The 21408-nt window shown below is 26.7% G+C and overlaps 2 protein-coding genes across 2 annotated transcripts in view; one reads left to right on the top strand and one right to left on the bottom strand.

The window, feature by feature from the left end:
* The window catches only part of LOC111624501 (thyroid adenoma-associated protein homolog), a 44791-nt gene extending 25863 nt beyond the window's left edge, over nucleotides 1–18928 (top strand). Inside the window, exons 11-20 of the mRNA XM_023367356.1 lie at nucleotides 4032–4132; nucleotides 5372–5451; nucleotides 9263–9675; nucleotides 9756–9839; nucleotides 9912–9952; nucleotides 14519–14591; nucleotides 14719–14890; nucleotides 15171–15287; nucleotides 17863–18014; nucleotides 18120–18928. Coding sequence (XP_023223124.1) covers nucleotides 4032–4132; nucleotides 5372–5451; nucleotides 9263–9675; nucleotides 9756–9839; nucleotides 9912–9952; nucleotides 14519–14591; nucleotides 14719–14890; nucleotides 15171–15287; nucleotides 17863–18014; nucleotides 18120–18581 — 1695 coding nt within the window. The 3' untranslated portion in view covers nucleotides 18582–18928. The remainder of the gene's footprint in view (nucleotides 1–4031; nucleotides 4133–5371; nucleotides 5452–9262; nucleotides 9676–9755; nucleotides 9840–9911; nucleotides 9953–14518; nucleotides 14592–14718; nucleotides 14891–15170; nucleotides 15288–17862; nucleotides 18015–18119) is intronic.
* Nucleotides 18929–20386: 1458 nt separating this feature from the next.
* The window catches only part of LOC111624502 (elongation factor 1-gamma-A-like), a 32644-nt gene continuing 31622 nt past the window's right edge, over nucleotides 20387–21408 (bottom strand). The window contains exon 9 of the mRNA XM_023367357.1: nucleotides 20387–20684. Within this exon, the coding sequence (XP_023223125.1) occupies nucleotides 20532–20684 (153 nt within the window). The 3' untranslated portion in view covers nucleotides 20387–20531. The remainder of the gene's footprint in view (nucleotides 20685–21408) is intronic.

Here is a 21408-nt window from a genome sequence, read left to right as displayed (position 1 = left end):
ATTTTGAACATAGAGAATTAGTTAGCAAATTTTATTTATTGTGGAAAATACTCTTGATTGCATATATTTTTCTAAACTAGCATACTCTATAAAGTGTAATAAAATTTTGCTCTTTATATTGAGAATCATTGAATTAAATGTTATTTGTTATAGTAAAAACATAAGTAAAACATTTTAAAAACACTTAACATGTTTCTGTTGATTGTAAATGGCTTCATAAGTGTGTAGGCTGGGACTGCTTGAATGGAGCACAAATTTGTGGAATTTCATTTCATGTAGTGACTCACAAGATACTTTAATGTAAAATAAGACTATTATAATTTTAAAGGCTATCTTTACTTAAGGATTATATAGGATGGTACATAAGTTTGGACCAACAGAGAAATAACATATACAATTTATAGAAATGTTTACAAATTATAATAAATGCTTGAATTGATAGCACTTAAACTTCTAAGCACTTCTAAATTCAGTGAACACATCTTTGAATTCTTATTAAAATTGTTACACTGATGATATCATACACAAACAATTGTCTTCTTTAGTGAATCAATAATTTTGGATTACTGTTGACTCCACATGGCCTACAAACATTTAAACATGTTTTAACAAAAGTCACCAATTCAAGTATTTACTGTATCTTGTGAACAATTAAATAAATTGTATAAGTTATTTCTCTGTGGATCCAAACTTTGTGTCACCCTGTATATCAACATTTATAAACAAAGTCATTTGGTTGAAATTTATGTAGAATAAGCAAATGTTTATTGTGACATTGTCACAATGCCAGGCTGCAAGTTTTAATTATCTTTTAATTTAAAAAAATCATGACTTTCAGTCCAGACAGAAAGTTTGTATATAGTTAATTAGGTCTTCAGCCCTTAAGTTTTCCATATCTAGTCTTGATTTTAATAGTGTCTTGTCTCTGTACATCATATTTCTCCTGATAACAATCAAGTCATGCCAGTCATCTATCTAACTTTATTCTTGAGAAAATTTTGAATTGAAATAAAGTGACTTCTGGTCCAGACCAGAAGTTATTATATAGTTAATCAGGTTTTCTGGCCCTAAGCTTTCCATATCTTGTCTTGATTTTCATCTATCTAACTCTGTTCTTGAGATTAACAAAGGACAGACAGATGGACAGTTATGGGAATGTATAGGTCTGCAATTTGAAAATTGCAGCTCAATAATCAATAAGCTCCATTATTGATTATTGAGCTTTTGCTTTTAAAAAAAGCCGTATTTTAAAAAATTAATAATTTCATATATGTAATGATTTCTCTAGACCACTGCTTCTCAAAGTGGGTGATATTGCCCTGTGGGGGGCATTTGAATTATCCAAGGGGGCATTAGGTATGGTAGGAGGTGACAGGGGCAGTAGGCTTGGTTCCCTTCTATCCCTGTTTTTGTGTACACAGAGCAAGGGGGCATTAATCAGGGATTACTAACAGCCACAACCAAGGGGGCAGTGATCCAAAAAAGTTTGAGAAGCACTGCTCTAGATTATACAATAAATATGGTATCATTGGTTACTATAAAAGAATTACAGAATATACAACACAGAAAGAAAGCCTTAGTTGCTGTAGGAAATCACCTCATGCATTCAGACGTGTGTCTTCCATACAGAAAGAGAAAGGCTGCTTGATGAACCATTTAGTTACAGCAGCTCAGACTTTGCTATCAGACTGGAATCTTTAACCTTTGAGAAACTTTAAAGAACTGAAGACATAGAAGTTGCAAGGTGAAATATTGGAACTGTAAGATTAATGCTGCCTAACATCCCATCCATGATCTTTCTATGTGGAAGGTATACTAAGTAATTTGGTGTTAGAGATACAGTACATGTTAGGTGCCATCTCTTATCAAAATTAATAATTATAATAATTTAATATTTATTAAATAATTTTAGAATAGCCTGGAAGAAAACAATCAGCCCAGAGTGGGATTTGAACCTGCAACTCCCAGTTACCATGAGATTGTATTGCCACTTATGTCACCCAGACCTCCAAGTGACTCTTCACTTCCAGACATATTTAATTCTTGATATAACCATCCATGGTTACTCATGGTGCTAACTGGGGATGACTCTATACCCATGGCCTTTTTATAATCATCCACTATGCACTATGGCACTCAGCCAGCTATTGCTTTACCCAGGCACAGTGTTTATATATATATAAACATCACTAAGCCTGATGTATTAATAATAAACCAAATGATTGCCATAATTAATTGGCAATTGTTTGGTTTATTATTAACAATCTTATATCATATTGGAACAATTGTCTGAATGCAGGAAATGATTTCCTACAGCAGCAAATGCAATTTTGTCACTATGCTCTATATACTGTAATCCTGCTGTAGTGATCAGTAACAACATATCTATTATACAGTTTAATCCAGGGGTGGCAAACCTATGGAATACATGCCTAAAGTGTCATGTCAAGAAAAATCATGATTATAAACCATATTCTGGTCACTTATCTCTCATCTCTTCTTTCAGAGATGAATGATGTCAAAATGAGAGATGAAATTCATCTCTCAGAGACAGAGGCAATTCTGGTCATTTTGTAAGGATCTTATCTTTGTTGTTAATGTCACTATTCTACTAGCTTGATTATATATGTTTGGGAAATCTGCATGTGCAACATATCACAGAATTTTAACCAATAAAATTGTAAAATTTTTGAAAATGAAGAGTACAAAATTATAGATTCCTTTGTAAGGAAAGCATGAGTTCAAATAAGGCACGTAATTTTGACATAGATGTTTTTTGTTTTATAACATTTTTACAAATTGTAATGTCAAATTGTCTCTTAACAAATAAAAATTTAACAAATAAAAATTTTAATAACCTAAGTTAGAAAAGCGTACTTTCTTAGTTAAGGAGAAATTAGATGGTAATATTTTGAAAAATACTTAGAGAAATGGTTAAGATTAACATCATATTCAATAGTTCAGTAATTGATGTATGATCATTAATTAAAAAAAGATGGCGTTTGGAATGGAATCATTAGCATTTCCAAGTAGGCACTGGAAAAAAAATCAGAAGCATTATCTCTCGAAATATTCTTTTTCAAGATAAAGAATGTTCTCTAATGCAACTGTACAACATGAGTAGCATCCAGTCGTCCATTTTGGATATAACGAAATTGAGGCAAAAGATGAAAGACAACTATCCACTTGTCTTTGAGAGACAAGAGAATCTTTGAGAGAAAAGGTTGTCCAGAATCGCATTTGGAGAGATGCAATGATCTCTCGAGACATAAACAAATGATTAGACAATCAGTGACTAGCTTGTGACATAGACACTATCTCTCAGAGATGAGAGACAATGACCAGAATATGGTCCCATCTGTCATAATATATCATACAATTTCGGATCATCACCATTTTTTTCAATTATCTTTTGGTTTATTATCCAATCGGTCTTTTTTTAGCTAGCTTTTTTACATTTATTCTTCACCTAACCTAATTAAAGCATATTTGTTTCATTTCTTTAAATATTATCATTGCAAATCTAAAACTTCATCTCACACAAACATTTTTAAAGATAATTATGCTAACTAGCATGTGGACTCAAAAAGGTTTGCCATCCCTGATCTAATCTGTTTCATTTGAACAACCCTTATAATATATATAAGGGTTATTCAAATAAATATAGAATGATGAAAATATTTTTATTAAATTTGTATATTTATATAAAATTTAAAGTTTTTAATATAAATTTAATTTTTAAAATAGAAATAAATTTAGATTAAACTTCTTTTGTTGAAGATATATGTTAAAAAGTTAAGATAAAATTATTTTATATTGTATTTATTATTTGTGCCATGTATATACACATGTTCCTGACAAGATTATATACATTACTGTATATAAAACACACTATATTATTTATATATTTTTAGGTATAAAGATGTAAATAAAATAAAAATAAAATTTTTATTAAATACCATATTTTAAATTTATAATTAAATTTGTAGCATATTTTGCAAATTTTTAAAATCAAATATTTCTTTTTTTAGATTTATTATTTGATTCAAGAAGTTATCACTACAAATAATATTAAAGATTTAAAAGAAAACATTTATAAAACTGTAAAAAGTAACTACATTCTCTTAGTGAAGTATGTAAATTTTTTTTTACCTTAATGCACATCGCAAATTTCAGTAAAATTTTATTAACCTGATATATTAGAGAAAGGAGTCATCTAGATTAAAACATAATCTGTATTAGCAAAACAAAATTATTATTATGCAGGTTTAAATTCAAATTTGAAGCATAAATCAGGTGGTTTTTGAACCTGAATATAAGATATGTGTCATAATACACATCCGTTGTTCAGATCATTATGAGAGATGACTATTAAACTGAATTTAGTCTGATAAAGGAACTGTTCAGGATTTCTTTTCATGAAATATTTTTAATGAAAATTGTTCATATAAAGTAACATCTGGTTAATAAAATTTTACTGTATTAATTTTAAAAAGTTAATTTTAAAAGTTTCTTTCATTTGATAAACAAATCTTACTGAAGTTTTCCAAATTATTTGTAAGTTACGAACTATTAATTAAATTAAAAGTGAATTCTAATTATTATAAATAATTATATGATAATAACTATACTTAATTAAATCAAATTTTGTAATAAATTTCTAGTCTAAAAGTATCTTATAAATAATTCAGTGTTAATTCCTTACTTAATATGATTAAAAAATTAATAAAACATACTACAATTCAAATAATCTGCTGGATTATATTAGGCTATAATATGGCTACTATTTAATAATTAAATATTTGGTAATTTTGTCTAGAGGTAGTTGTTATGTGCTATTTTATTTTAAATTTAATAATTATAAATAATTTAATATTTAATTTTTAATCTGGAAGATCATTTGGCCTTAATCAAAAACTAGATTAATAGATGCTTATATTTATATACTACAATTCTTTAAAATAATTGTTTTCTTTTTGTGTTAATTAGAAGGTCATCATATCACTTTATCTTCTCTTTTATTCATCAGATATCAAATCTTTATATCATATTTACAATGATTAATTTATCTATAATTCAATTGGATATCCTTTTGAAATTCAAAGTATTTTCTTATTTTTAGAAAGCTTCTCTTCAGAAAATGCTTTATCTTCTCTATTTGTTTTAAAGTTCTATATACTGTAATAAACAATCTTAATTTCTTATGTTTTTTTATTATCTGTATAAAATTGTTAATACAATATTTTTTTTAACATAATTATTATTACAGTTATGAAGAAATGAATATTTGTTTTAGATTATTAATTTATATTTCACAATTTAAGTGTTTTTTTTATTATAATAAATAATATATACAATTTTCTTTTTATAGGCAAAATCCATGTTTTATTACTAGATCTACATTTCTCGATATTATCTATCTGTTCCTAAGTCATAATCTCATACCTGCAGGTAAAGAATAAATAAATTCTAATTACAGCAGAAGTTTGTTAATGCAGCATCTATGGAGTCAGAGTGGTGCTAGATTATCAAAATTATTGGATTACTGATCATTGTTATATTTTCACAAAATTTAATAATTTTATATGAAATCTGAACATTGTAGATATTGTTCTACATTTTGTACCACTGCATGGTTCAGATTTCATTTGCATGCAATTCACAAAACCTTCAAATGCTACTAGTGTGAGAAACCTGTTTTTAGGTTTTAGGGGCACTTGTCTTCATATTGGGCTATGGAAAAGAAAATATGTCAGTCACATATGTTAATGCGCACAAAACATGTAGCAAACAAAGCAATTTCTCATTAAAATGGTTGACAGTAATTTACATAATAAAAATACATCAAAGAATACAAATTTTGTCTTCACAATCTATCCTCTCACAGTCACCACAAACAAAAAAAATACAAATCTTCACTGTAAGTGAAGATTTGTATTTTCTGTAAGTGCAAAACAAAAAACACATAATACAAATCTTCACTTACATATTTATAAAAAATACAAATCTTCACTGTAAGTGAAGATTTGTATTTTTTATTACAAACAGTAAGTGTAAAACAAAAAACACATAATACAAATCTTCACTGTAAGTGAAGATTTGTATTATGTGTTTTTTGTTTTACACTTACAGAAAATGACCTTTTATACCACTGTGCCACTGTAAAAAATGTATTGGTTAAAAAAATATCTTCTGGCAACAATACCATAAATTAAAATAAATAGTTCATTAAAAAATGGCTGATGGTAATTTACATAGTAAAAATAAGCAAAGGTCATCTCTGTAAATGAAGATTTGTGTTTTTTGGATTTGTCAATGGTTACTCTGAGAGGATGGATTGTGAAGACAAAGTTTCTCTTTGTATTCTTCAATGTATTTTTACTATTGTTTGTTCATCACAATGCAGTATAGACTATGTATGGTTTAAATTACACTGCCAGAGGGTGCCAGTTCCCCGACATTCTGGATTAACAAATTTCTACTTTATAAGATTTTAAGAAATTAATTATAATTTTGAAAAATTATATTTAGTTGTTTATATCCCATAAAATTGATAATATATTGAATTTAAACATAATCAGTTCAGAAATATAACAGTACTCCTATAGATTTTATATTTATAATTTTGGATTTTTTGATCTTTTTGATATTATCTAATACTCAAGCAAATATTTGTTACTATATTTGTTACAAAAATGTATATGGTAGAGCCTAAAATAAACTGAACTTTTGACACAATGTTTATTACACAACATATGGAAACTCTTACACTAAACCACTTCCAAAATAAGCTTTTCTTACACTTTTCTGTCAGTGTCCATATCACTTATCAAAACAGTTCTGAAAAATATTTGTTGTGGTGTATTTACAAGCTTTGTTATCAAGTTGAAGATTAAGCAATGTAAAACCTTTTTTAAATTCTTTTTTATTGAACAATAAAGAAACTTTATATGAAAGCAAGATGTGTTTCAAGCTTTATGATCCTCTTCAGTTTCCTTAAGTTACAAATTGATTTACAATGTTTTACAAAAAGACTTTTTAAAAACCATAAAGATTATGAAATACATATTTATCTTCTTACACTTGGCATTATTCTGAAAATTATTTATAATATGACTTTTTTTTTTAAATTTAATGTAACAAAAGGTTTTTTGTATTTTCCTGTCATGCTGACTTGTATCCAACCAAAGTATCCAACTATATGGAATATAACACATTATTAAAATGTCTTACAAAACATTTAAAAAAATTCCTTTAAGTAACTCATCAAAAAATTTCCTTTTTTTTTTAAATTAATTTGTAAAATTTATAAGATGATGTGTTATATATTTTTAGAGCATCAACGGCATGTTATAAATTTTAAGAATTAATTTTTAAAAAGTGAGAAAGTTTTTGTTGAGTTATTTAAAGGAATTTTTAAAATGTTTTATAAGATATTTTAATAATTTGATATATTCTATGTAGTAAACCTTGGTTGGATATAAATAAGTCAGCACAACAGAAAAATATGAAAATTTTTTTGTTACATTAAATATAAAAAAATGTCAAATTATAAATAATTTTAAGAAATGTCTGTCAAGTTTAATAAGATATGTGTTTTATAATTTCTATGGTTTTTAAAAAATAATTTTCTAAAAATTTGTATTAGTTTCATCAGTTTGTAATTTAAAGACAACTGAAGAGGAGTGTAAAGCTTAAAATGTATCTTGCTTGTATGTAAATGGATAACTCAAGTTTCTTTATTGGTCAATAAAGAAGAATTTTAAAAAAGGTTTTACATTACTTAATGTAAAACCTTTTTTAAAAACTTTTTGACTTTATTCTATGTTGTGTTCAACTTGACAACACAATATAGAATGGATGCAATTTGGTTGTACAATACCAGAAGCCAATCCTTTCTTAACTAAAATTACATCATTATTCAGTATGTTGGTGATAATTTAATTTTCTTTAACTGATACTGATTGTTACTTTATTGTTCAAGATTTAGTAAATTTTTTAAATAATTATATTTAATAAAAATTTTTTTTTATTCTTTCCTATATTTTATGAATCAACTAATAAAATTCTATATTTATGCAAAATAAAAATATATTGAATTTTCTATCTAAATTAAATCCAAGTTATATGAAAAAATTTCAAATGGCCTTTAAAAGAATATATGCTAACTTTGTTTAGGTGAAATTGATATTCTTATGCATCTACCTCCTTTCAATCCTTTTTTCTTCAGATTGAAAATATCTAGGATGACATAAAATTGTAGGAAAAGGTTCTATCAGATATAGTTGATAATAATATCTTTATTTTAAAATAAAGATATAACCTAAAAATTCATTTCTAAGTAATAGTATTTTCAAATTCAGTGAACATCATGAAAATTGAAATACATATTTATAATAATACTAGCTGTTACCCGTGACTTCGCTCGTGGTGGTTTTGCAAGCAAACCCCATTTATATTTAGTATTTCAACAACTATAGTAATTGTTATATAACACCTACTGCTGAGAATAATGAGAATTGCTGAGAATCAAACAAACTGTTTTGAATTTGATCAATTTTCTGGAACGTTTACAATCGTTCTATAATCAAACCAATATGCAATAACAAATTTGAATTTAAAACGGTTTGAACATTTGGTTAAAAAATTGAAATATATAAAAATATTCATAACAATGTTGGAATGTTATCAATTTAATACACCTAAGTACTCAATGAAGACTAAATGTAGTTGAAAACAAAAAATTGCATATAAATAGTACAGTAGAAGCCGTTCTTCAGGTTAAGCCCCCCCCAGGGAAATTTTTGAAAAATCCCTTCTAAAGGCTGGTATACACGGTAAGGAAATCCTCAAAGGATGTGCTTAACAGACGAAAAAAACTCGAATATAACTGGCTGGATCGAACATAGTAATTTACAAAACTTATTAAAATATCTCCCAACGTATAAAGAATTATTTTTATTTAAAAATGGATAGATAGGAAAAAAAATTACGGTTAATCCTCAAAGGATTTCCTTACCGTGTATAACAGCCTTTAGTGTGCATTTTCATTGTCTTCTGGTTTTTAGCTAAACAACCAGTTTTTTGCTGTAGTGAATAATTTTTTTTTTTGAAAGAAACTAGATTGAATTATCAAAGTTATTTGATTGTTTATTTGTGTTTTTTTCTTTTAACTTTAATTTTCTAAGAAAGGCTTTTAAAGTTGAATTTTATATAATATTTTATTTCTTTGTTTTAATAATATAATTTTGTTCTTATTTAGAAATGGAAATGTTGCATGATTGCCATAAAGAATTTACTATTCAAGAAAATTTTTGTGATATATCAGTTCCCGGAAGAATACAATATTTAACATTAACTGCTAGAACATCATTGTTACTTATGACTAAAATTTTACTTCCTGAAGAAAATATATGTAATTTATTAAAAGATGTATTGAAATCAAATTACTACGAAGTCAGAATAGTTGCTTTAAATTTTTTATATTGGATAATATCTGATTTATCAAAACCTATAACATTTAATGCCATTCCTGTCAGTAGTCAATGGAAGTGGCCAGATGTATGTAAAAATAAAAATACATTGTTAGATATTATTGTTAATTCAAGATGCTTAATAAACTTCCTGTTGAGGATGATGATTCAGAATGAAACTCAACCTAATTGTTTAGAAGAGGTACAAAAGTTATTGTTTTAATTATTCAGTGTTTTTAATATAAATAATTTTTATTATAAACAATTATTTATTTTTTGAAGCTTTATCTATTGTTATCAAAAATTCCATTTACTGTATCTGTTGATTGGACTGCCAATGGTATTGAAAGGTTAACTCTTTCAGAAGTAAGTGTTGTTGTATTTTTTCTTAAGCAAAGATAAATGAATAATATCTTGCATTTCTTTTGTTTATTTTAGAAATTAAATTGGGTAGTAGAGAAAATTGAAATGACTGATTGGTAAGAAATTATTTATTTTTAACTTGAAATGTTTAACAATTTACAGTGTGTCTTATATAGTATTGCTAATGGTGTATATAAAATATTCAAAATATTATCATAGAATTACAATATAAAACAATTTTATAATAAAAATATTCAGAAGTTGCATTTATAAATATAAATATTAAACATTTCAATGCAACATAAATCTCAACATAAGCTGGAACCTTATCTTAGAGAAAACTTATGCTTATAACACCACTTCCAGAACCTTCATTTCTCAAAAATGCAAATATTTTGGTCTCTTCAGAGGCCTCTACAGATATTAGAACAAGATGTATTTATTATTCAACTGAACCTCTTCAAGTGTTATTCTAATACCTGAAGAAGGCCTCTGAAGAGACCAAAATATTTGTATTTTTGAAAAACAAAGGTGCTAGAAGTTGTTTTATAAGCATAAATTTGCTCAATGCAAAATTTTAACTTTTCTCAAAAACCTCAAAATATTTTATAACTTAAATTCTGGTATATCATAACTTTGCATATTTCTTAAAAATGGATATAAGCTCTTAGTTTTATTAGTTAACTAAAAATAATTACTGATTATATATTAGATTTCAATTTCTCAAAGTTTTGTATTAATTTCTTTCAGTGGTAACTATTTTTGATGATTACAAAAAGTAATTTATGTTTAATTTATGGACAGTTTCCACATTTTAGTTCCCAATTTTTGAAAATATAGCTATAATTAACAATTTAATTTGAATTTTATTATTATTTAAATAATTTTGAAAAGCAAACTTATAAAATATTTTCAGATAGTAAAACATATAAGTAATCAAACATCTTTACATACCCAACATGATTAAAGCTATCCATCTACCAAAGCTGTATATTATCAGGCTAGAAACGGCTATAATACTAATAATTTAATAGACAATTTGGCATTAGAGTTAGGTGTTAAGCACCATTTCTTGATAAATTTAATAATTATAAATTAACTAAATAATTTTAAATAATAATTAAGAATTACTGGAAGAAAAGAATCGGCCTGAAGTGGGACTTCAACCCGCAACTCCTGCTTACCGTGCAGATGTGTTGCCAATTATGCTACCTGGAACTTTGGTCTGATCTCCTCTTAAGCTAATGATATAACCATCGATGGTTATTATAACTTATATATGCTGGAAGAGGAGATTGGACTGAAGGTCCGGGTAGCATAATTGGCCACACATCTGCATGGTAAGCAGGAGTTGCGGGTTCAAGTCCCACTTCGGGCCAATTCTTTTCTTCCAGTAATTCTAAACTATTATTTGAAATTATTTAATTAATTTATAATTATTAAATTTATCAAGAGATGGCACCTAACGCCTAACTCTAATGCCAAATTGTCTATTAAATTATTAGTATTAGAGATTAAATATTTTAAAAAAAAGTATTTAGTATATTTATTTAAGCTATTTTGCATCTTTGGCACTGAGCATCCAAATTCTTTTACTGTAAAATTAAAATTAATGCTTTTATTTACTTTATCAAGGAAAAAGAAGAGTTTAAAAGAAGTCACTGTGAGGATTTGGCTTTGAAATTTTTTAAAATTAATTTTAATACATTTAACATACTTAATTATTGAGAACAAACCAAATTTTCTTGGCCATATCTTCCTTTGTGGAAGCTCTTCTGCTCATTACAATAATCGTTCCAGGTAATAAAGAACTGGATCATCTACATTTTGTTTTACAAAAAAAAAAATGGAAAAAACTTCATATTACTGGTTTAGAGGGATCAACTGACCAAAATTTCAACCTTAATTGGTTAGCCCTTAGAGAACCATGAGTTGGAGAAAAAGAAAAAGAACAAAAAAGGACACCTCAAAAAGTCATCATAGATAGGAGACTATCTCTATCCCAGAGAGAGTTGACATTGCGAGGCATTTCCAGTAGGTTAGATCAAGAATTTTCACAACAAAAAGAAGAAATTAAAAAAGGGAGAAAACAAGTGAAACCCTCTAAGGCAGTGTTTCCCAATTGTTGGTCCATGGACCAGTGCTGATCTGTGAAAAAATTTTACTGATCTGTAGAAAAATATTTGACTATACTGATGCTGGCACAGTTGATTACAGATGACATTTAAACAGTAGTCTAGACCAGTGGTTATCACGTTATACAGATGACATTTAAACAGTAGTCTAGACCAGTGGTAGGGGTACGAGCATAAATCGAAGGGGTACATCTAACTTTCATTATAAAATGACATATGTTAATGAATTTGCTGTAAATTATTAACACAAGAAATGGCAAAAACTTGCTTTAAAATATCCCAGTATGAACACTGATTTCCCTTATACAAGTTCAAACAACTTGTTTATCCACTTGATTTACCTGTCTATTTGTGCCGTTAGTGCTGAGTGAACCTGTAGTCTAGTAAAACTTCAATTTAACCTAAAATTAATTCTAAAATATTCTAAGATATTCTAAAATTAATGCTTGGTTAGAGCATTAATTTTAGAATAGATGAAAGCACCGATGTCAGCAGATTGACAGTGGTTTTTAGTTTTTATGAAATATCAGTACAACGCTGAGCTTTGCGAAGATTTGTTAATGTGCAATAACCTAAAAAATACAACTACAGGTTTTGATATTTTCAATAAAATCGATGATTTCATTTGAAGTAATGAAATAGATTGGAAAAAGTGCATCGACATCTGCACTGATGGAGTTAAAGCTATGCAAGGTCCAATTTAAAAGGTCTAAAGAAAAGTTTTACCATTTTAACAATGTATTTGTGACAAAAACTAAAAAAGAGAAACAGGCTTGATGCATCATTCATTGTCAGTTAACAAGGTGGGAACCAAATTTTGAAAAAAATTGCTGAAGATTTATTGCAACAAATATCCCATTAAATTGTTAGAAATTATTGTAGAATAATTTAAATTTTGTTTATCGTTAATTATTATTATTTATTTTTAGGAAATGTAATTTATGCATGTATTGAAATGATTTCTGTGATTTTATATAATATACTTATCAAATTGTAATAAATAAATATATGTACTGTACAGTACCTGTTTAAATTGATTATTATTTACGTAAAATAAGTAATCCACTTTTAGTTATAGTTAGTTAGTGAGAGTTTTTTTTATGGCGCTCAGTTATAAGGACTATATACATCTAATGCAGTAATTATAGAATTTACATACAAAAATATAAGGGGTACTTGAGAAACAACTAATGGGATAATGGGGTACATCAACAAAAAAGGTTGAGAACCACTGGTCTAGACTAAACAGTAATTGATATAGAAGTGTGATAAATAAGCATAATTCATAATCACATATAAGTACTGGCCAATGTAACGTTATTCTTAATGCCACCAGTCCATGAAGAGAAAAGTTGAGAAACATTGCTCTAAGAGAACTTTACAAAAGTCCAGTCCCATCCAATACTTGCGATCACCATAGAGAAACGAATGACATAATGTTGAGGTGCAGATCACATAGTGTAGCAACCAAATTCAAGAACTTTAACCATTCAGATAAGATTGGGGGTGACACACACTCTCTCTCTATTATATGTTAAAAAGAATCTGTTGTAAATTCCCATTTCCATTTAAAATAAATAAATATTTGTTTTCATGTATATGGGTGTTTATCACTCTCCATCACAAAACCACCCAATACTTATCTTTTGCAAAACAGTGTTAAGAAAAATTGTATGTTGAGGTTCACCCAGATCACTACTTGGGTCACTAGGGGATGCAACCTTACATCATTTACAATTAAAATATTACACAGGAATACAAGGAAAAGCTGCTTAGCAATAACAAATAATAATATGTTAATTAAACAATAACATTTTTTAATTCAAAAGTTGGGCTAGATGGAGGTTACCTATAGCCAACTGAAGGCCAATTGGGAAACTCATTAACCTATGAGACATTGTAACTTCACATATATAAGAGACAGGGCTTTTTTCCAACCTTTTCTTTGGATAAAAGTTGCATTTTATATGCCATAAAATACAGTAATGAAAACTTATTTATGTATAGTTAATTATTTTGTTAATAATTTGTTATATTATCAGGTTACAGGTTTTAATTTACTATTTTATTCAAATTTAAAATACTTTTATCATAGAAATTTTTTACAATTACTATCCTAATTAATACAAAATCATAATATCAGTTAAGATATTAATTTATTTAAAAATATGAAAGATTTATAATATATAAATAATATATAAAGAAATCGGTTTATAACAGTTTATTTTTATTCATTACAAACTATTATTTTAATAGAACAAAAAAAAATTGTCTTCAAGAGTCAATTTTTCATCTGATCTTCAGCATTGAATCTTCAAATTAGAATAGATTTTATTGAACAATACATTTTAATGTATTATACAGAAAAACATGGAGTTATTATTTCACTGATTTTAAAAAAAGCTATTTATAATTATGACCAAAGGTGGAAAATATTAGAAAGTGGGTTTCACTTAAGTTTGCTTATTTTATATATGAGAGGCACTTATTTTCTATGTAAGACACCCATTATAGAAGACTAACCAAAAAATTTTATATATTTTATAGGGATGACTTAGTGAATGCCATGTATCATCTGTCTGTAAATATAGCTATCACTTGTTACAATATTTTATGTGAAGTAAGTATTATTTATAATTTTATATAATAAATCAGTTATTTAATTAATACATAAAAATATTTGCATTATTTTATTACATAAAAAATTATGTAATGAAATTAATACAGTATATTATAATTAATTTTAGAATAATCTGAATTCAGAAGAATCAAAACAAATACTAACTGTGTTAAATAAATGGATGAAATCTGTATATAACTCTTCTAACTCCAATCAAAGTATTTCAAGAAGAATGACTATAACAAAAATACTTAATAAATGTTCATCAGTTTTTCTTCAAGATAAAAAGAAAATTTTAGGTAAACTTTGAATATTTTCAATAGAAAATTAATGAAATTGGTTAAATAATTTAAATATAATGTTGTCAAAATAATTTCTTCTAATAAACAGTATGCTGTCTATAACTTTCTGCTTGTAGCTGTGCTATTTATTACAGGGTGACTATTAATATAATAAATTCAGTAATTTTTTCACTTTATTATTTTTGTCTTGAAGCTGCACTGTTTATTAGAATAAATGTGATATTTATGCATTTTGAATAAATAAATAAATGCTTATTAAAATTTTATTTGTATTTAGGTCATAATACTGTTTTTTTATGGAATGCATTTATATTGTTATTGCAAGATGATGAGCCAGATATTAGAGAATCTTGTGCACATATTGTTTCATGTTTAGAAAATGAAAATAATGCTGGTAAGTATAAATTTTAAATCTAATATGAAAAACCAAACACAGAATTTTAGTAGAATGGTCAAAATCATTTGATAGCTTATAGTTTTGATTTAAACATATTATATTGATATATTTTTTTTAATATAAAAACATTTTGCAATGACATTTTTATATAACCTGTAAATAAATTGTACATTTTTATTTGCATGTACTGTACACACATATACACATCTTTATTTATATTTAATTTTTTGGTTTAATTAAAAACATTCTCCAAAAGATGCTCAAAATTTCATCTGTTGTACACATTAATCCCAGATAAACAACTAACAAAAGATCTATATTATATTTATATTTATATATTTTATTAGCACTATAGTAATTGGTTTATTATTAATAAATTTTATATTATTAAAGAGATGTCCATTAGCAGAATAATCTGACAATAAATTTTTCTTGGATCTAGGAATAAGAAATTAACCAGCTAGCATAATATAACATATTTAATATTTATTTCTTGTTATGATTCAGAAAACAGTATAAGATATAATTATAGGGACAAGACAATATGTTATCAATAGTTCCTTTATATATTCTAAATAAGTAATTTATATATACAGTACAGTGGAACCTCTGTATACGGCCTTAATCCGTTCCTGGTGTTTGGACTTATACCAAATAGGACGTATACCAAACCAATCTTTCCCATAAGAAGTAATGTAAAAATGATTAATCCATTCTCATGTAAAAAAAATGGCTGGCTTTAATTAAACACCTCGCTTTCCTAGCTAGTTCCTGCTTGATTTTTCATGAGACCAGCATGTATCTTTTCAGCTTTCTCGCAAATAATTGCTTCTGATATGCTGTTGCCAGCACACTGAATATTCAAAGTTTACCTAAAATTTTCTTTTTATCTTGAAGAAAAACTGATGAACATTTATTAAGTATTACCCAAAGCAAAAGCAATTTCTCAACATGATCTAATGTCTTCAATCTCTGTTTAGAAATTGATTTAACCCCTTTCACAACATTAGCAAATTAATAATGTCTTTATTTTTCATGATTGTCGATATCGTTGTTCTTGGAATACGGTATGCAACAGTTAAATCTTGAACATGCACTCCACCTTCATATTTCTCAACAATCTCTTTTTTCAGTTCCATTGTGATTCTAGTCATTTTTTTATTTTTCTGATGCCTTTTTGCAATTCATGATTAATAAAAATAATAAAATTTTACTTACAAATTAAAATCAGAAGAAATTTAACAAAGTTATAAACCGTGGCACCGCGAACATCTAATCTGGTCTAATACACCGATAGTGCTACTTGTTCGTAGATATAATTGCACGTATAATTGAATTAAGTCGTATACCAAGCAAAATTTGTTTCGCCCAAACAGGACGTATTCTAAAGTATACCAAGGTACCACTGTATATATAAAGAAATGAAGAAAATTTTGTTAGTTGGTTCTTTATACATCTGGACATGGTTTGGGCAAATGCAATACTTTTCAGTGAATATTATCTTACCAAGCAGGTCAATGACTACTTTTGACTGAATAAATTTCATCCTTTTGCCTAAAACAGTTTTTCTATCTGACCTACAAGACATTTGAATTTAATTTTAGCATAATATGAGAAAGCACAAAATATGATTCTAGATTTTTAAGAATGCTGAGTTTGAATCTTTAGTTAATTTTTTATGATTTGATTGGTTGGTCAATTACTAATTGGAATTCAGTCATGAATATTATGTTAGAATTAAAATTAGAAAGGATTTTTATGCTTAGGATTATCTTTTCACCCAGGGGAAGTCAATGACTATTTTATGTTGAAAAACACCAATACCCACCCACAAAAGTAACACCATCTGACCAATGAAATTATGGCATTCCATATCCATCAGAGCATTGTTAGCATGCATAAAGCATAATTAGAATGTAGAAAAATATTTTTTTCATATTTTTAATTATCACTCCTTTTGTCCAAATTGTGCTAAAACATTATCAAAGCTTCATTTATTTTATGGCTGTGACTTTAATAAAGATCAAGATTCAGAGATCACTGGAGATCAAAATATCAGCCAAAGTGTAGTTAATCATATGTACAATATATTTAATCAAGCTACCACTAATGAAATTTACAATTTCTATAATGGTGTAAGAAGAATTTTAAATGTAAAATCTTAAATACTATATGTTATTCCAAAGTGGAGATATGTTTGATTTCTTGTTATTAAATGTTTATTTTCCATCTTACATTGTCATGTATGTACCCCCTTGTAACAGGCGACTGCCTATTATGTTTAATAAACTAAACTAAACTAACTAACTATTTTTAATTATCAAGTCTAAATAATAATTCTAATTAATACAACAAAAAGCATGTCCATTTGTCTATGAGGTTTATTTGTTAATAGTAAAATGGAAAATAATCTTACAGATAAAATATTTTTTCACTTTGTTGAAAAAAATCCTTTTGACAATGAAATTGTATTATTGAATAAATATTTTAATGTTTTATTTATAAATTTATTTTAACATTATTACTTTTTTTTATAAATTAATTTATAATCATAAAAAAATTGTTTTGTCAGAAAAATGTAGAAGCTTTACCCCTTTACTTGCTTTGGATATTTTAATAAAGCAATTTGTGCATCAATATAATGAATCACATTTGCTTCATTGTTTTATCACTTTACTTAATTGGATGCTTATGTGTGATAGAGAAGATTTTTTATCAGTCCAGGTATATATCCTTTTGCTATAAAAAATTTCATTTATCAATTTTTATAATTTTTTTTATCATATAAATATACACATAAGCAAATCTAATCATTTTATTTTAATGTAGGGAGATGAACAACCCTTTGATAAAGGTGAAATGAATGTTTATTTAGAAGAAATTACTTTTACTAATTTAGTAGCAACACATTTTACAAAAATCATTCAACAAAATGCAACCAATCTTAAAATTTCTTCAAGTTACTTAAAAGAAGCTTTACATATTAATATAGATGATGATTGTAATTTTTCTATCTCAGATGTTGCTAACAAATGTCTAGAACAAGCAGAGTATCTCTTAGAGAATTTTAGTAAGGATAAGAATCTATTATTTTTATCTTCAAAGATGATTGAAATTCAAATCCAAATTTATCAAAATGTCAAAGTATATCTATGTATTTTTAATTCAACTAAAGGAGAATTAAAACCCGTTAAGACAATAGTGCAACAACTGGAACAATATCAACCTTTATCTGAATTTATGTATTCCATTTTGAATAATTTAAAACTTTGCCAATTACAGTTGAGATAGCCTGTATCAAGAATGTATATAACATTCATAAAATAAATGTATATAAAACAATTGCTTTTTATAATTTAATGTAATAAACTGTAATTATGAAGATAAGAATAAATTTTATTTAGCAATAATAATTATTTTCTATTGTGAAATATAAAAATCAAGTAAAGAGGAATAATTTATATTTTTCTATTGTAATACAGTTTAGATGAGTTGTTTTAAATATCCATCAAAGACAAGTAACAAATGCACTTGAATTGTCATATGTAATAATTATTGTTTAATTAGATTGCCTTTTTCATAATGTTCAGGTTAATGTAGATTTTAACTTTTTATTAGAAAATGTGCATTAAAGTTGGTGTTTTTTTAATTTTGTATTATATTGTATACAACATATATTAAAATTACTGTAAAGTATTTGCTTAGGATACATAAATTAGAATAATTGCTGCTGTTTCTACAATTCAGATCAGTAATAATAATGTGTAGTCCTGTCCAAAATATTCATGTTCTCAGGACATGTTGGCTTTTCCGTAATAGTCACAGTTTGAATACATTAAGCACGAAATGCTTTGTGATCACCAAAGTATCATTTTCACGATGTAAGTTAAAATAATTTTAAATCCTCTAACATGCATTTCATCAGAAAATTTCAGTAAAATTAAACAGCTTCTATATTATACTGTTATCCATTTCAACAATTATCACCACAATTACTATTTTGATTTAAGCAATATTTACCAAAAATACTAAGTGAGAATGTGCACAATTATAGATCTCATGTTTCAGCAAGAATTTAGAAGTGATGCTAAAAAGTGTCACATCTAGAATTGTACACAATGGACATGCATGGTTGAAAGAGCAACATAATGTCAGTAAACAATAGCAGTGCCCTATTTCCCATCATTTTGAATATAGATCATATTATTAACATAGAGAAAGCATTTTAGTAAAATAAATTTGTTATTTTTAAGTAATGATTTTAAGTTTGTGCTTATTTAACATAATACAATAAAACATATAATAAACTGGTTATTATCTTTTGATTTAATGTACTAAGTACAGTTTTTCTGTCATGCATTTATATGCTTTCGTACAGTAAGATTACACAAAAGTACATAAATTGTACTTGTATCAGGTTTGCATAATTATTTATAATTTATTCTACATACTGATTATTAATATAAAGAATACAAAAAAATCAAACTTTCATAAATGTGTGTATGTGTAACACTATATGTATAGAAACCCAGTATGATTAGTGTGTAAATTAATCAAAAATGAAAGCAAAGTTGAGATATAATGGCCAGATGACTTAGTGCAAGTTTATCCATAATTCCAACATGCATCAAAGCTTTATCCTTCCATCTTTGAAACAGTATCAAAGATATCTATAATAATTTTTACAAATCCTAACTGTTTATTGTTCAGACTTTAACAAGAATGGTATGAGGGAATTATAGTTGAAGATGGAATGACAAAATAAGTTTTATCCTATTGCTGCAATTTTTTTAAAAGTTGAAATTAAATAGCTTTTATTTAACATTCTAAATGTGATGTAGACTAGTATCTTAACTATCTTACGATAATTTTAAAATCACTAAATCTTAATGATAAACAATTATTAGAGTTTACTATTTTATTCTATTATTGTGTATTTAAAAATATGGATCCTAGCTATCTCAGAGGAGGAATAAAAAAATTGATATTTTTTTATATATATTTTCATAAAAATTCTAAAATAGAGAGATTCAATCTCATTATAAAATTAATCAGTTTATCAATAATAATGCAATGTGTTTCAAATAATAGATAAATTACATTGAAAGTCCAACAAAATTCTTTATTGGTTCATTGTAAAAAACCTGATTTTTTTAAGGCTCTTTACATTTACAATCTTAACAAAAACTTTTGTGATCTTGCTTTAAATACTTCAAGCACCAACTAATGATCCACATTGATTTATTTGAAAATTTTGCCTTGATTGAATTTCTTTCCACCAAAATCACCTTCCCAAGCTAAATATTCATTAACAAGTTTCTTGGTTTCTTCAGAATTAGGATCCAGTTGTTTCCAGGAATATGATTCATAGTCAATCTGCCAATCTTCAGAGAGCTATAAATTAAAGAAAAATGTTTATATATAAATTATTTAACACCACTAAATACTTGATAAAATATACCAGGTATTATTATATATATATATTGGATTGAGTACAATAGATTGGGTTCTGCATAACATCAGTGAAAACAGAATAAGGAGGTCAATAGTTGCTACCTTGTTTTCTTGGCATAAAGAGGAACCTTTTCATTTCCCGTGACAATTTTATCCAAAAAAAGTGGATCACATACAAAAATATCATTTGAAAAAGACAATGGGTTGACAAAGATGATCAGCCACAACTGGACCCTAAGCCCAGTGCATATGAAAGAAAAATTTTGTTGTGTATGGTGGGATCGTCGAGGAATCATCCACACAATGAAACTGTAAATGTATACATACTATACATACAACAGTTGAGCAACTTCAGCTAAAACTTCAAGAAAAGTGTCCTGCACACAGCAAAGATTACATAATAAAAAGTTTTGAAGTTTGGCTGGTCTGTTTTGCCTCATTCACCAGACCTGGTATCAACAGATTTCCATCTTTTCCAGGCAATGCTTCCAAAATGATGACCAGGTTCAGGAGTTTTTTTGATTCAAAACCACCAAAATTTTATGCAAGGGTTGCCCGAAAAATGGCAAAGAGTTATCAATAACGATGGTAAATATGTACAGGGTTCCTACTCAAATTTTTGTTTTGAATTCCCTGACTTTCCCTGATTTTCCCTGACTTTCCA

Source organism: Centruroides sculpturatus, unplaced genomic scaffold (assembly GCF_000671375.1).
Source record: "Centruroides sculpturatus isolate CEXI.00-Female unplaced genomic scaffold, Cexi_2.0 scaffold336, whole genome shotgun sequence".
Lineage (NCBI taxonomy): Eukaryota > Metazoa > Arthropoda > Arachnida > Scorpiones > Buthidae > Centruroides > Centruroides sculpturatus.
Note: the sequence above shows the minus strand (reverse complement) of the source record. Positions and strands in the feature narration are given on the sequence as shown.